Source organism: Sceloporus occidentalis, unplaced genomic scaffold (assembly GCF_023333645.1).
Source record: "Sceloporus occidentalis isolate IW3139 unplaced genomic scaffold, rSceOcc1.0.p SCAF_2, whole genome shotgun sequence".
Lineage (NCBI taxonomy): Eukaryota > Metazoa > Chordata > Lepidosauria > Squamata > Phrynosomatidae > Sceloporus > Sceloporus occidentalis.
The window spans coordinates 146,867,430-146,883,518 of NW_028316982.1; the positions used below are offsets into that span (position 1 = coordinate 146,867,430).

At 36.6% G+C, this 16,089-nt stretch overlaps 1 protein-coding gene across 5 annotated transcripts in view; it reads right to left on the reverse strand.

Moving 5' to 3' along the window:
- MBNL2 (muscleblind like splicing regulator 2) overlaps nt 1–16,089 on the reverse strand; it is an 81,789-nt gene that overhangs the window by 16,978 nt on the left and 48,722 nt on the right. Inside the window, exons 6-9 of one of the 5 annotated variants that reach the window (XM_089511153.1) lie at nt 15,283–15,336; nt 14,512–14,665; nt 8,875–8,910; nt 4,883–4,977 (exon numbers count right to left, since the gene is read on the reverse strand). In XM_089511153.1, coding sequence (XP_089367279.1) covers nt 4,883–4,977; nt 8,875–8,910; nt 14,512–14,665; nt 15,283–15,336 — 339 coding nt within the window. Of the gene's footprint in view, nt 1–4,882; nt 4,978–8,874; nt 8,911–9,800; nt 9,950–14,511; nt 14,666–15,282; nt 15,337–16,089 lie in introns of those variants that run through there. The other 4 variants (XM_089511158.1, XM_089511157.1, XM_089511155.1 and 1 more) reach the window with 4 other exon arrangements.

Consider the following 16,089-nt stretch of genomic DNA (forward strand, 5'->3'; position numbering starts at 1 on the left):
TACGAGGTACTCAGGAAAGTACCATCCCTACCCATTACAATAGGAGGTACGAGCAACCCATCTGAGCTTGTTCTCCTCCTCTTTCACTGCTAGGAAATTAACCTGATGTTAATTATGGCCTACCTTTTCAACCACCCCTAGAATATTTTCATGGGACATCAGAGTGAGTATCTAGACTCCTTGGATGTAAATTGCTCACATGGGGGGGTATATGTATTCATAAGGCCCAGTTCTCTAGATCAAAGCTAGCATGCTCGCTCCTTCCCTCCCTCTCTCCCTCTAAGCTGAGATAGTATTAAAGACATGTTGTATAAAACCAATAAATAACATGCACCAAATTGACACCCATGCTTTCTGTATTAGGGGATGACAAACAAAGTGTGGGTGGTACATGTGATACAAACCTCTCCTATTCTCAGTCAGACAGTCATAATGTATTATGGTCCATAGAACCAAAATTTAGTCAAGATATACAAGTTCCCAAAATTCCCCACAATAAAACATAAGGGAGGAAGCTGCTAAATATAACTTTAACTAGCTCAAACTTTAACTCTAACTGTCCCTTTATCCATAGTGGGTTCTGATCAGAGAAAATTTGGCATCTACAAGAGTAACATTTGGGCATTTATCTTCCAGCAAGATCTTTACATAAAAAAGATCTGATCTTCCATTCCCCTTACTTAACAATGGATAGATCTTGGCTTGTTCAATCTGGCTGTAAAGACTACAGGGCAGTAAAATAAGTTTTATAAACTCTACTTCCATGTTATTATATGGACATCTTCTTTTGGTGTAAGGAACATTAGAAATCTATCACAAAGTAGTTCAATAGAATATACATTACACCTAGCGTCAGAGAAAAAATGGTAGCATGTGCCAAGAAACAGGTTCACTTAAATAGTTGCCTATATGAAAAGAGACATCATAATGTATATGCATCATAGTACTATCTAGGCTCTACTTAGCCACAGTAACATCTGTTACCTTCCAGGCTGTGAAGGGATTGCTGGAAATGGGGAGTATTTCACCTCTTAGTCCTGTAACATGCTGTAGTAGATACAGAATTGCCTCCTCAAGCCATTCACTGTGTTAAAAAAGGGGTCTGATATCATACTATGGATTCCAGCCTCTGCATTATGTACATGATCTACTGGTAGCCCTTTTCAAACACTGTACAGTATTTGCAAAAAGGAGTTCCTGGAAGCTGCATGCATAAAGTTCCACACTGACTGACATACTATATCCTCTCAGAAGAATGGATACTTCTCCGTGAAGTAACCTCAGGTAAGTAAGGGCGAGCCATAAGCTACATTCAAGATAGGAGACAGCATGAAGTGTGTCATAGAGAGCTTAGAAATTGTGGGTAGAGCTTAGAGAGATAAATAGCTGAGGCTTTGGGACTGCTGCTAGTTAACTGTGGCATTATCTAAATAAGTGGTCCATTAATCATCAAGTAGCATTTGTTAAAAGTAATTCATTCATCCTTTAAAAACAGCCCAAGACATATTCTTTGAGTTTTCCACTGGTAGCATCAATTCTAAGTGTTTAAGATATGGCTGACACTGGAATATTTTTTATTAGCACTGGTTAACTATGACAAGTTCTGACATATAAAATGTATTTTAAATTATAACCATATGAGAATTGTAATTTGAACATGATCAAAATATGACTGATTCTAATTATTGACTTTCTGTATTGATATCTACTGGATTTATTGATATTCTGAGCAATTTGTATTGTGACTTTTTTATGTTTTTGTTTCAATTATGCATTGTCTTATCAATTATACATTTCCTTAAGTCCACATTGTCCCAAATTGCCATCTAGAGTGTGTGAAAGACACTTCCACTATGTTTGAGGCCCTCAGGGGTAAAACCTCTTTGCCCCCAAATGCCATCTAGAGGCATGGGGTGCATTACTACCAATTCTGGGCCCTCCTAGGAACAGGTGAGGCCTTTTTTGACATAGGAATTGTACAGGAAGTGATTTTAATTCACTTTTTGTTGTTTACAAAGGCCTCCCCCCATGCCTCCTAGGGCAAAAAATAAATGTTTTGGGGGGGCAGCTAGTGTAGTGAAGGGCACAGCCTCTCAAAATTTCATAGAGGGAAGCTAATGTTACAATTCTAAGGGGTTTAACCAAAAAAAGTAGTTACCTCCTATTACAGTAACATTGTAAAAAGCTATTTAATTTCTTATAATAAAAAAGGAATTCAATTTTACTTTTTAAAGAAAATCAGGATTCTAAAAGTGTTAGCCTGTGGCACAAAGCACACTTTAAAAGGGGCATATCCTCTATAACTACAAAGGTAAGAAAAAAACAGTTAAGTAACAATCATAATGTAACTTGCTTACTCCAAAAGAGGAATTAATTACAAGTAATGATTAAGTAATAACTAAGAACAAATATTTTACAATACAGTGGGGTCTGGGCATCCAACAAAACCAACTAACACCAAGATACCAAAAAGGAAGGCACTTTGCCAGGAATGATAATGCAAATCCAGAACTAGGAAGAATATTGCTTTAAAAAATCCACAGAATAAAGCTTCTGCTTAGTTCATTGTGGTTACACACCAAAAACCACAATTCACTGTTATGTTTCTGCCGTTTCTAAGTATAACCTCTGCTTCAAATGGACTCAGGCAGCTCAACATCTGTCTTACATTCCCAGCCATTATTATCTTTGTTAGCATTTTCCTTATAACATCAAACTAGCTCTCAAAATGGCTTGGAAGGAAGAGAATTTCGCCAGGCAAAAAACACAAGACAGAAGCAATCATTTTATGAAAAGTCAATCAGACTTTGCAAGCTAAAAAATCAAATATATTTGTGAAAGAGTAAATTTGTTGTTTTAAATTTTAGTAAATCACAGTTTTGAATAAGATGGAGTAATGATAAGACCGGTTGGGGAGATTTGTATGTTCACAAATATCTTTGTTTTTTATATGTTGAAAATATTGTGAGGACAATCAGTAGTTATCAGTACAAATATTTGAGGCCAAATATTGTGAGGCCAATCAGTAGTTATCAATACAAATTCCCTACAAGCAAATTTAGTGCTTCTATGGGAAAAGGAAGTCATTCGTTTATTCCTTCACTCACTCATTTGAATTATATCCCAGCATTTCCCCCAGAACTGGGACCTAAGGAAGCTCATCATTTAAAACAAATAATATATAAATAAAAACATACCAAGAATGATCATTGAAAATAATTTTACTACTGATCATTGAAATGTAATTAAATCACCAGTAATCCTGCCACAAAACCCCCTGGATAGGTTCACCTGACGGTTGTTGTAAGTCAGAAACCACTTGAAGGCGATAGCAGAAAACATTTTTAAAAATGTAGTGTGGGAATCAGAAAGCTGTTAAAAACAGTAGGATAATACTCCTGACCTGCAGCTTTCACCTTCTCTGCTGTTTGTTGTCATCGTTGTGTGCCTTCAAGTCATTTCCAACTTATGTCAATCCTGTCATAGGTTTTTCTTGACAAGATTTATTCAGAGAAGATGGGCAACTGCTTTCCTCTGAACCTTAAAGAATGTGACTTGCCTAAGGCCACTTAGTGGGGTCCCATGGCTGAAAGGGGATTCAAACCTTAGCATCGCGAAGCCCTAGTACAACACTCAAACCATTACACCATTACTTCTATCCTAACATGCTTTCTTCTCTTGCATCATGTACCTGAACAGTCTAAATCAGACATGGGAATTACACAGTCCATGGGAAACACATAACCTCCAAGGCTACAGTTCCCAAGGCCAATTTCCCCCTTTCCCAGTTGAAAATGGAGAATCACCACTCCAGGAAGCCTCTAAAAGCAGTGGGTCGCAGCAAGAGGGAAGGCTTTTCTACTTATTTTGCAAGAACAAAAATGAACTTACCATTTGTTTTTGTTTTTTTAATGAGACAAACATGTTTTCTGAGTACCCTGGAGTGGTGATAGGGTGGCAAAGTTAATCCCTGGACTCTCAGAGCTTTCTGTACATATTTGGAGGATATAGTACTAAGAAAGCAAGAAAAGAATGCTAAAGAGCTAGGGAAAGGTCTCAGTTCAATTCACTTCATTCCTGAACTGAAATTTCACTTCTTTCTAAAGCCAAGAATGAAAACAAATGCAAACTAGAAATAGAAACAAAAGGACTCATAAAGACTATTAAACGTCATTATATATTCTGCAACTGTGCTGACACAAATCCTGCTTGGAGAACTTTGAAGTTGATTTCTGTTATTTGGAGAAGGAATAGAAATAGTCAATACACAGAGATATTAACTATAGAACAACAATTATTAGCAGGCTAGAGAATTACTAGTACATATGCAATTATTGGACAAGTTTGATTAGAGTTCCCCCATCTAAAGATAATAAAATCCTTCCATACAATTATGGTAAGCACAAATATGATTCCCAGCTGTTAAGTGCAGCTGATTTTGGCATTTTGGAGCTTGCTTCAGCCTTTAAGGAAAATATCAATTAGTTACTTATACTTACTGTATGGAGAAAAAAGTAGTCAGTGTTTGAAACATGATTTAACACGTTTAACCTCCACCTCCAAATTCACAAATTAACAGCATCATTTTTATATAACTAGGCCATCACTAAAATGACTGCACATCATTTGGGTTAATTACACAGTGTTAGAAACAAAAAACAAACAGCGCAACATTAGACATAGCTACACCATTATTTGCAATAAATGTTAACTCTAAATAAGTGCAACCTGTCCATAAATACTTGTTGGAGAACTACTTCAAAATAAAGTTTGATGGGTAAAAACATGAAGAAAAAAAATTCTCCAGGAGAATTTTTTTAATAAGTACCAGCACTCATTTAGAGTTTGGGATTTGTGAAAGAAAGCTTTAAAAGGAGCAAACCTGATTGGCTGTGGCTGTTGCGGCGAAGGGGACACTTGTTGCAGGAGTTGTTGTTGCAGAGACAGTGGCGGACGTAGCGCTGTGCATCATGGGTACTTTCAGGAGGGGAGCCATGGAAGCAATGAACAGGAGTGTGTAGCATTATGGCAATGGAAGTGGAATTTTGGCATGGTGAGAATCAGAGCAGCAAGCCATCATGGGTTAAACCAGCAGATGGCATGCAATCACAATGCAAAGCAAGAAAGCGTGGCAGAGAAATAAAACAAAAGGGAAAATAGCTTATTACAAGTACAATTTGAAGGAACTTTGTCACAATTATCGGCGATTCCCAGAAAAAAACACCCAAATGATTAATTCATCATTTTTGGTATTTTAATTTAAGACTGTGGATTTCAAACAATGCTTTCGTGAAAATGTCCTGTCCATCATGGTAATGACATACGGGGTTTTTTCATCCTAAAATTCCAAAATTATCCTAGTATGGGTTTTCTTGTCAAATTTTTAAAATATTACAAGATAAAACTAAGGTTATTTGGAATATACTCATTTTGAATATGCTTAGTTTTCTGAATTTATTATTGCTAGGATTAAAATTTGATTTATAATGCACCTCCTCATGCCACCATCTTACATTTTGATTTCATTTCACCTCAGTGCTCAAACACAGATTTAGGGAACTCTGTGGGCTGCAATTTAAAAGGTTAGGAGAAAAGGAACCCTATCCTGTTTTAATAGGATCCAATCCATTTTTATGCCCCCACAACCTTTTTTATTTTCAGAACACTGAAGTTTTCAGAGTACTTAACAGCTGTTTATCGCACTGGCCCTAAAATGGACCCAGTGTGTTCTAAACGTGAACGCGCAGCGGGCACGCACGGGACAGGATGGGGCCCAGAACCCCATTTTATCGCACACTGGAACACCGCCTTTGCCACTGGGCGTTCCAGAGGGCGCCATTTCTGGGGACACTTAGAAACAGTTCCTAGAAATGGCGCCCTCTGGGATGGAACGGGAACGCAACTGGAACGCCCGGCGGCAAAGGTGGCGTTCCAATGTGCGATAAAATGGGGTTCTGGGCCCCATCCCGTTCCGTGTGCGCCCACTGCACGTTCACGTTTAGAACACACTGGGACCGTTTTAGGGGCTGTGCGATAAACTCCACTGTGCAATTATTATCCTTTCAATCATCTTCAAACTGTTTGATGGTGAGAAGATTCTGGATATCCTTATATTTTGTTCTTATGCAAACTACCACATTATAATTCCCTGTTGCTTAGATGTTACTACTTCCCTAAAACCTAATCCCAGACCAATCTGGCCTGATTCTCTTCCTGGCCATAAACAGGATGTTATTATATTTTGAGTTACTTTTTGTGATATTTTTCAAAACAGCTTTATTTTTGGCAAGTAATATTAAAATCTGTAGGAAGTCCCTGATGAGTGAAAGAGGCAGTGCTCTTCTTCACTCAGTCCATTTCTGTCACCACCCTCCACTTCACTAAAGGAAGAAATCTTCTACTTAAATAATGATTCTTTCTAGTTATTATGACTGTGTCACATCTCCCTTTAAGGCTACAGTCCTATTCACCCTTCTCTGGAAGTAAGACCCACCAAACATAGCAGGATCTTGCTTCTGTGAAGCATGCAAAAATTTTGCTGTCTCTGTACTGTCTCTCTGCAGTTTTCAGTAACCTACTGCTTTGTTTCTCAATCAGAATGACTGAGTCTTGATCAATTTGCAGTTTTCATCACTATTGTCCTGTAGTTTTTCCTCCTGCTAGCAATAGTCATCATGTCCCTACCTTTTGTTATTTCAAATTATGCATGTACAATGCACAATGAGAAGAGTGTTCAAGAGATTGCTCTCTGAAAGTTCTCTGGCATACTGTTGCAATGTTCCCTCTTTCATCAAGTCCTTTTTCCTTTAGCTCTGTTCACATTAATCTGACTAGTTTATTCCCTTCCACAACATTTTTAGAGCAGAGAATACTAGACCACTTTTTAAAAGTTGTATATGGAAAATATGAAATTAAAAAGATTAAAAGCAACCTGGTTTGGTTTGTATGTTTTCTTCAATAAAGTTTAATTTTGCCTGTTTGTGGCCTGTAGGGAGAGGCTGCAGGGTAGCATTTTGGTTGGTATAACTTGCTGTCTTCATACCAAGTGCCCATATGGCAGGGAGAATCAGTCAACCAGAGGCTAACTTTTGGCTGGAGGGAATGGGCTTTCAAAGCTGACTGGAGGTTTCACTCCAGTCCACTTCGGGGCATATAAACAACATCTGGTAGCTCTGAACAAGCAGTCGCCAGAGGCAATTCTTCCCACCTTTTGTCTGAGGCTTTGTGAGTATATAATTTACATTCACACTTCTTGTCACCACTTTGACAGCAGTTTGGGACTGGGGCTGGATTCAGTTGATGGAAGATGGGATTGGTGTGCCTGTCAGATCCAATTTTGGGTGGTCCTCTTAAAGAACACTGAGGGTGTAGACAATCAGGATCACGCCCAGTTTGGGTGTGGTGGATGGCCCTATCTCACCTCTAGGTAGCAGGGAACTCATTGTAGTGCAGTTCACCCAAATGCAATGGTACAACTATCATTTCGGAACTACAGTTGTCCCTCCACATTAATTGGGATTAGGGGCGCAGCAGGACCCCTGTGAATGTGGAAAAACCACTAATAACAAAAAACACTAGGAATCTCTAGTTCCTCCACTGCAACGCTGCAGTCAACATCTGCCAGACACTGACTACAGAATTGCACTGGGGGAGCTACAAATGCCTAGTGAAGAGTTCTTTCTAGGAATCTCTAGATCCTTCAGTGAGACTTTTGGTTAAAGTTGACCATAGTGTTGTGCTGGAGGACCTAGATATTCCTAGACAGAGCATATTAATAAAACCCATGAATAATCAAATGCACAAAAGTCAAAGCCACAAATGTGGAGGGATGAGTATATATGGAGTAGACAGACTGGGGTGACCTAAATGCCATTGACTAGGAGGTGAGATGGCAGATAGCCGAATCCAGGTCCATTCCAGGCCAAGCCTCTCCACCTGTACCAAAAATGTACTCTGTGTTTAATTGAGCAAATGAAGACTCTCATCTAGCCACTAGACTTGCAATTTATTTTATCTTTATTTAATTTGAAAGAGGGATTATGTAACATGCTACATTATTCTGTTTCATTTTTATAGATAAACTGTTAGGTGTTCATTGGGATCAGAGCACATAAAGTTTGAGTAGCTGAAAACAACAGAGGCATCAAACAAATCATTTATTGAATCTTAGGGGTTGAATACAGAAGTGAACTGTAATCTGTTGAACACATTTCTCTTTTGCAAACTTTTTTTTAGAAAACACAAATGTTGTGATGTTTAATGTAGAGGTTGTAATCCTATACACAATTATCTGATTGTTAAGTCCCATTGAAATCAGCAGCACTTTCTTCCAAGCAGATATGTGTAAGACTGCACTGTTGAGGTGGTTTTATTTTAACTTGAGATAAAATATTATTGCGGCCTAAGACTTGTTTCAAATTTTTTACAGCCACTATTAAAATCATCCCAAGCTTCTGGGAAACGCTGATAAAACTTTCTTACAACACAGCAAAAAGAAGAAATAGGCACACCACTATGAAACTTCAGAACACTGATGAAATTAGACTGCTTTTTCAATATTTTATGATTTAATCATGCCAGCATTATAAAATATAGAAAGAGATTTTTTTTAAAAACAGAAAAGCAGATTGGAATTCATGGTATTTGGGCTTTTTGCAGTGGATTTGTAATAGCAAGAGATGTTGCATCTAAGCAGCAGGGTTTTTTTGTTTTATTTTTAAAACAAAGAAGTTCAGCAATTTAATAGTTCAAGCCAAAGTCCAAATGAATAACCAGATTGAGTCAATTGTTGTTTTAAGTTATGTTTTAGTTCCTCAAAACAAAGGAAGCTACAGAATACAATAAAAAAAGAGATCAATAAAGTTTGAAACCTACCAATACTGGTAGCAGGTGTCATGCACAAAACTGACCCTGTGTGTCATGCAATGATAGGTGAAAAAAGTGAATAAAGGGAAGAAACAGGTTAGCTGTTTAGAGTTAACATTCAAAGTGAGATCCAAGCATCCCCAAGGATAAGCCAACAAGTTAAATACAACTTCAGAGAGGTCATTTTTAGATCTATTTTTTTTGCTATTTTAAAGCATTTCTTTTCATAAAAGAAACAGTAATAAATACATAATGCAATGTGCACCCAAATCCATACAGCAAAGACTTCAATATTTTATTCCAGCAACAAGACTCTTGAAAAGCAATCATCCTGATTAGTATTACCTAACAAACACCAATGTCCTACTAAGTTCAGTGAGCAATTACGTTTAGTGTTGCAGTCTTATGGTGTATGTAATAAGCTGTGGAAAGATTTAGGAGTAGGCCCTGCTGAACTCAATGGAACCTCCTTCTAAACATACATAGTGTTGCGTTTTCTGATCATTTTTTAAAACAAAATGTTGCTGTCAATCAGGGGAAAGTAATACTGTATATGGCTCCTGGCTGTTTTTCAGGTCCACCCCACTTCCATCAAAGTTTAAACATTAATAATGTAATTTTTGTTGTTGTTAACTGGCATCAAGTCAATTTGAATTATTGTGTCTTATGTAAGTAATTTTTTCTCATTGTTTGAAGAAATATAATTACATGTTATAAGATGAACACTTAAAATTTTTAGCTGCAAAATTTTATAGTAAGCATGTCTACTCAGAGGTATGTTCCACAGATTTTAACATGGATTACTTAGGAATGGAGTCTAAAAATACTAGTGGCTTCCTTTAGCAAGTCTCTCAATTTTGATTTATTCTTTAGCTTGTAATTTTAAACACATTTACTAGATAAAGAATAATGGTTACTAAATGCAATAGGCCTCACTTCTAAATAAATAGACATAGATTATGCTGTTAGTGTGAATTTCAAACTTGAGCCTATGGCAAATATTGGCATATCCTTACATTTTTCTTAATATCTTATGGTAACTTTGGAATCACTTCCTCCACCATACCTCACTGTTTTCTAGACCCTGATAGTCAGAAGAAATAAATATAAAGTATTTTGAAATCACTACATGTCCTGAAATTTCATAAATTAAATTTTCCAGAATAATAAAAATATTTTTAAAATAATCTTATGTAAATAAACCCAATTTAAATTAACAATAGCAACAACAAAAAAGCATCACCTACAGATGGCTATGAATGACCTTGTCAGGAAGGACCAACATTAAAGAAAAGATTTAATGTTTCATTTATTATGCTCAATTAAAAACACTAATCATTTGAAGAAAAGTATTTCTACTACATCTCGGATCATAAAACAACCAGGCATGAAAGACTGTGCTAACTGTATACTAATGAAGCCGACAGCCCACAATTATTTTACTTCACTGTTATTCTGGAAGAAGCAATGAAATGACTAGTATTTGGGGGCAATGGATTTTGGCATCATTAGTGGACAATGCTATAAGACATAATGGAAAACAGAGGAAAATAAAGACAGAAGGAGAGTGCATTACTCCACATTTTCCACATGCATCAACCAAGCATTTCTGTCTTTAAAAAAATCCAGATGTATATTTTCCCCATACTTCCATCAGTCTTAATATTCCATCAATTTTAATGCCACTTAAAAGAAATTTCAGGATTAAATCTTCCCACTTTCATCTAAGGGTGATATATTAACTGTTTCTGAAAATACCAGAGTACACCCTTCCATTTTAAAGAACAAGGAAGACACAGGAACTTTGTTCCTGGAACATACTACACAATTCTATTCATTTAAGACCTCAAACGAGTTTACACCTGGGCCCTTTCACACTACAGAATTATAGTGCTATGATTCTACTTTAATTGCCATAGATCCATCCTGGAGTATGTAGTATTGTGGGGCAACGGAGTGCTCTAAATGCCCCTTTCTAAACTACCAATCCCAGGATACCACAAGATAGAGCCATGGCAATTAAAATGAAATTACAGCACTATAATTCTGTACTGTGAATAGTCCCCTGGTTTATACAGAAGGATATGACACTACTGTAGATTAAAACCACTACATGTGAAAAATTCATATTTACCAATTACATTATAGTCAAGAGATTATTTTGAAACAATGGGCTCAAACAGACAGGCCAAAATAAAGTTGCTTTTGGTCACTTTGGAGATATGCTCTTTAAATGATGCATGCGTCCTAAAAGGTCGGAACCTGCGCCAAAGCCATGCTGCAGTCCTAAAGACTAGAATGCAGCTTTGGTGCAGCTCCTGGCCTCTTAAGATGTGTGTGTCATTTAAACAGCATACCTCCAAAGTGACCCAAAGTAGCTTTATTTTGGCCTGTCTGTTCAGGCCCAATGTGTTCTACTTTGTTTTTGCTACATGGAACAATGTACCATACATCTTTATAGTTCTGGTACAGTGTTTTTCTAGGAGACATTGTAAATTATGTTCTAGATTTCTCATCCTCTTCCACATTATCACTTAAATGAGAAAAGTGCAGCCCATGGGCCACATGTGGTCACTAGGGCCCCAAACGGTCAAAAAAATATTTTTACAATTTATAAAAATGTATATGCTAGTAAAAGCTGGGCATGAAAATTAATGTGATTTTTGTATTAAATGATAAACTGGACAGAACAAACATTTGATACTGATATAGACCAGATGCCAACTAATTTATATGTTTCTATATACAAATGATATCGCGAATTCATAGAGCTAGAACCCACATAGTGGGAAGAAGTGAATGAGCACAGAATAAGTCTGACAAATTTTTTTTGTGCCTTTAAATGTTGTCTGCAAATGCAGAAAACAATTTCTCTAGATAGCTTGCTGATACAGGACTTTGCAAGGATGCAGTCAGGGCATTTTTATCTTTGCTACATTTTAACTTTCAACTTAAAAGCAAAACCATTTGTTGGGAGGCTCTTAATGAAACTTTTGGAAAATAGATGCTGTAAAAATTAATACAGGTTACTATGTATTTCATGTGGGTTATTATGACTTTCCCATAAATGCCTTAAAATATACTGTAGGATAATGTAGGACTATAATGTCCACAGTTGCTATTCATTCAATCATATATTGAGTTATATGGTAAATGCAAGTGCTGGAAGCATTGGCTAAAAGAACATCTTGAACTCCTTCATGAACTTTTATTCTACTGCCCACTAAATAATATTAATGTAAGAACTACATACATACAAACAAAGCTTTTCCAACAAAGAATAAAGAATCCTGGTAATAATTTGTCAGTATCTGTTACTCATACTCACACTGTCACTCCTAGATAGTACAGAAATTTGTCCACTTTCAAATGCAATACTAAACCACGGCTGTGCTATGTACATTGGCAGCAGCGAACTTTGGGCTCACATATAGATCTTTTTCTGAGCTGCAAGGAATCTAGAAGCCTTTTCTTTCAGTTTTAAGCTAGCCTTAGCTGCTTGTGTTCAATTTCTCTGAAAGGAGAAGCTGAGAAGCATCCACGTTCTCTATTAAACCAACTATGTCTCATATGACTAAACTCTAGTCTATATTTTGCTTTGTTAACAGTTATGGTTATTGTATTCTGTTCCAGAAATGGAAGATACATCCCTACACTACCTGCTTAAGTTGCCAACAGAGGTTAATGCCAGCCCCTTTCCTGATCAATTTATATTTGCCTCCCTTATCATTTGAAGAGCTGGTGCTAACAATCACATTTTGAAAGACAGTGCATCAGAAGTTGAACACATGGAAGATCTCAATTGCTACTTCACTGAAATTCTTTAAAAATGGAACTGGAGGATTTATCTAGTCATCTTGTGTGTGCCTCTGTAAGCACTTCCCTATATATTTCTGAATTAAGACTTTACTCAAATATGAGGGTTCAAACAGTTGCAGCAGCTTGTGTATGAGGTGAAATGTTTGAAGTCACAATTTATCTCTTATTTTTTAAGATTCAACTTCAGATAAAATGAAGCTATATTGCAACACTCCTTCCATACAATTAACGATCACGTGGAGGGGACTCCAAGTACCAGGGAAAGCTTATGCATATACAGTATCTTCTCTGTGCCAGTGTCATCCCCACCTCCTCACAATCTGTACATTGGAGAGGCATCAGCACATGGGAGGATGCTGTAGTCTCCCTCAGTGATTTACAGCCATGATTCTGGATGGCGAATCTATGTAAATACACAGATTTGTTCTCCTCCAGTGGAGTGAGCTATGGAGGTGACCAGCAGATGTGATTCCAGTCTCCTCTTCTGGATGATTTTTAACAACATGGAGTGTAGCCCTGCAAAAGTCTCATGGATGTGATATATATGAACATCCATATCTGCCCTATAATCTATGGGTTATCTGTACAACAAAAGATGCTGTATTATATAAACACAACACTGATAGTGTGGTAAACATAACTGTCCACATTAAAAAACAAGATTTTCCCATGTTTTCATTGTACTACCATACAATGCATTTTACAACAGTGTTTGGAAGGCTATCTGAAGTGGGGAACAAACTATCCCCCCCCCACCCTCAGCAATGTGTCAGAACATATTTCTAATGGGTCAGGCACCACAAATGTGGCTACAGCTGTTTATTTCCTGAAAACTCATTATGGACTGGCAGCTAATGGGTCCCAGACCAGTACTTGTCCAAGGACCACCACTTATATCTGGGTAGCACTGTTCTGCTAGAAAGAAACCTGAAGTTATTGCCAATTGACAACTCAGGTTCATCCCTTTGAATTAATTTTAGATATATTGAACTGTGATACATTATTTTTCCATAATTTATCCTGCTTCTATATCCTGGCTTTTCAAACCATTTACAGTTTCCGGAGGTGACAAAGAACAATAAGAAAAGGGGAATAAAAAAAGGGCAAGCCATACAATTTAATGTTAAAAGTGTAAGAGATTCTTAAGAAGTCATATTCTCTGCCAGACTCCATACTGTATTTCGTTAGCTGTTTCACTTAAGTATATATATTCCCTGCCTATACTGTTTTGGATTGAGAAATATACCATCAGTTTAAAATTTCCAGCAAAATTACTAGTTTGACAAGTACCAAGAAGGTGGATATGGAGTAAGAATTTTATTCTAGCTGGGAAACTGAAAAATTAGCCATGCAAGATAACGCTTGAATGACAGACCTAATAATTACATGTACGTAACATACTCAAATTCACTGGATTTGAATAAGTCTGCTTTTTTTCCCCTCCCTGTGGATTCTTCTCAATTCTCAAAACACCTGTATAGAAATGTGTGTTGCAGAACACACTTCAAAGAGGCAGAAATGCTACAAAGACAAGTACTATGCTCTTTTTCAAGAAGTGCTATGACAGATATCAAAAGAGGCTAACAATAAGCAACTCCTGGAATTGTTTAAACTCAAAGCCTTTTTGGCACTACTGACAAACACTTCTCAAATTTAAATACTTTTCACAAATATTTTTTTAAAAAACTCATTCCCTCCTTAATATCTGTTGCCATGAAAGATGTTAGAAAAGGATGAAAGCACAGTGAATGTGATAAACACCAAAAGTTTTCACTAATGCTGGAAAATGTTATAATATATTTTTTTAAAACTCTAAGAATAACATACCTGTTGGAATAAAGGCTGCATGTTGTTGCAACTGTGCACTAGCAAGAGCCTGTTGATAGTGCAAGAAACTGGGATTAAAAACAGCACTGGCACCATTACTTTTCTCAAGTGCTTGTCTCTTTGGTAAAGGATGAAGTACACCAGGAGGAAAAGCCTGTAAATGAAAAGAAAAGGAAACAAAACATAGTGAGTGTGATGGAACTTTTTGCAGCTTGTACCTTTTTATTTTTACTGTATTGCACTACAAAATTTAACAGTTGAAGATGCCTCGCCATGCACATTAATTCAAAACAGCAACAATGTCAAATGGATGGCATTTTTTTTTGTTACTGATAGTAAATGTATGGCACAATTAAACTAAAATTATAGCACCACAATAACTGAAACAACAACCAAAAAAAGCTTTTGAAGACAAAAGGGAGTTTAGGGGAAACAAAGGTTCTCTCTTTATATAGGGGTGGAATAGTAGTAGAAGAAAAAAAAGCACTTGTATTTCATTACGATGGTAACATCTATCGTTAACTATATTAATTGGGATTAAATAAGCATCTTCAATCACAAATGCAGGGATTTTTTTTCTTCACTTCAACGTTTTTATAAATATGATGATGAAATGTTGTTAGAAAGAAGCCGCTATAACTACATGTGAAGACAAAATTGCTAAATACTGAAATTATTTTTGTAAAATTAACACGACAGTTCGGGTAACATTAAAATTATTTGCATCTTGGAAAAGCTACATGCAAAGCAAAAGGTGAAAGGTCAAAGTACCAGGTCTACAGTTGCCTCGAGAGGTCGCTTCATTGCTTTGGCAGTCGACTGAGTCTTTTAATAACAGGCAGCGAGCACATGATGGCAGTGGCCAATGGGATTCAAGCGAATTAACATACAGGTAAACAGCAAGCAGAGGTGCATCATGGGAACGGCATTGCATTGTGGATAGGTGAGAAGGAAAAAAATATTCTGAATGCAATATACAACATACAGAACACTAGGCATGCACAACAACAAAAATGTTTTGTTTTCTAAAGAGATGAATATTACACCTTGAATTAGTACTGAAGCAAAAAATGCATCTACTATACCTTAGTTAAAAGCATATAAGAGAGTAAAATATAGATGTTTGAAATTTAGGAAAGTTGAATAAAACAGCAGCTTGCAGACACCATTAAGCATTTATAAGCACCAGTAAGCATTTGTGCTAAATAAGAAAGCATAGTTATTTCAGGGATCGTCCTAAATGAATTTTTGATAAGTTAGTTAATGCCATATTAAAAAGCAAGTTAATTTCAAAATACTAACATTCAAAATATAAATCACTGAAAGATTTTAAAGCAGTCTTCCCCAGTTTGGTGCTCGCTAGACCTTTAGGAACGTAAAGTCCCATAATGCCTGACCAGTGGCATTGCTGGCTAAAGCTTAGGGGAGCTGTAGTTCAAACTATGAGGGTGTCATATTGAGAAAAGGTAATTTAATGGAACAAGCTCATGTTCAAATTTAAAACATTATTAGGAAAATGAAAATATGAATGTGCTTTTATTTTTAAACTAAACATTTTGAAGTTTCCTTTTTTGGTAC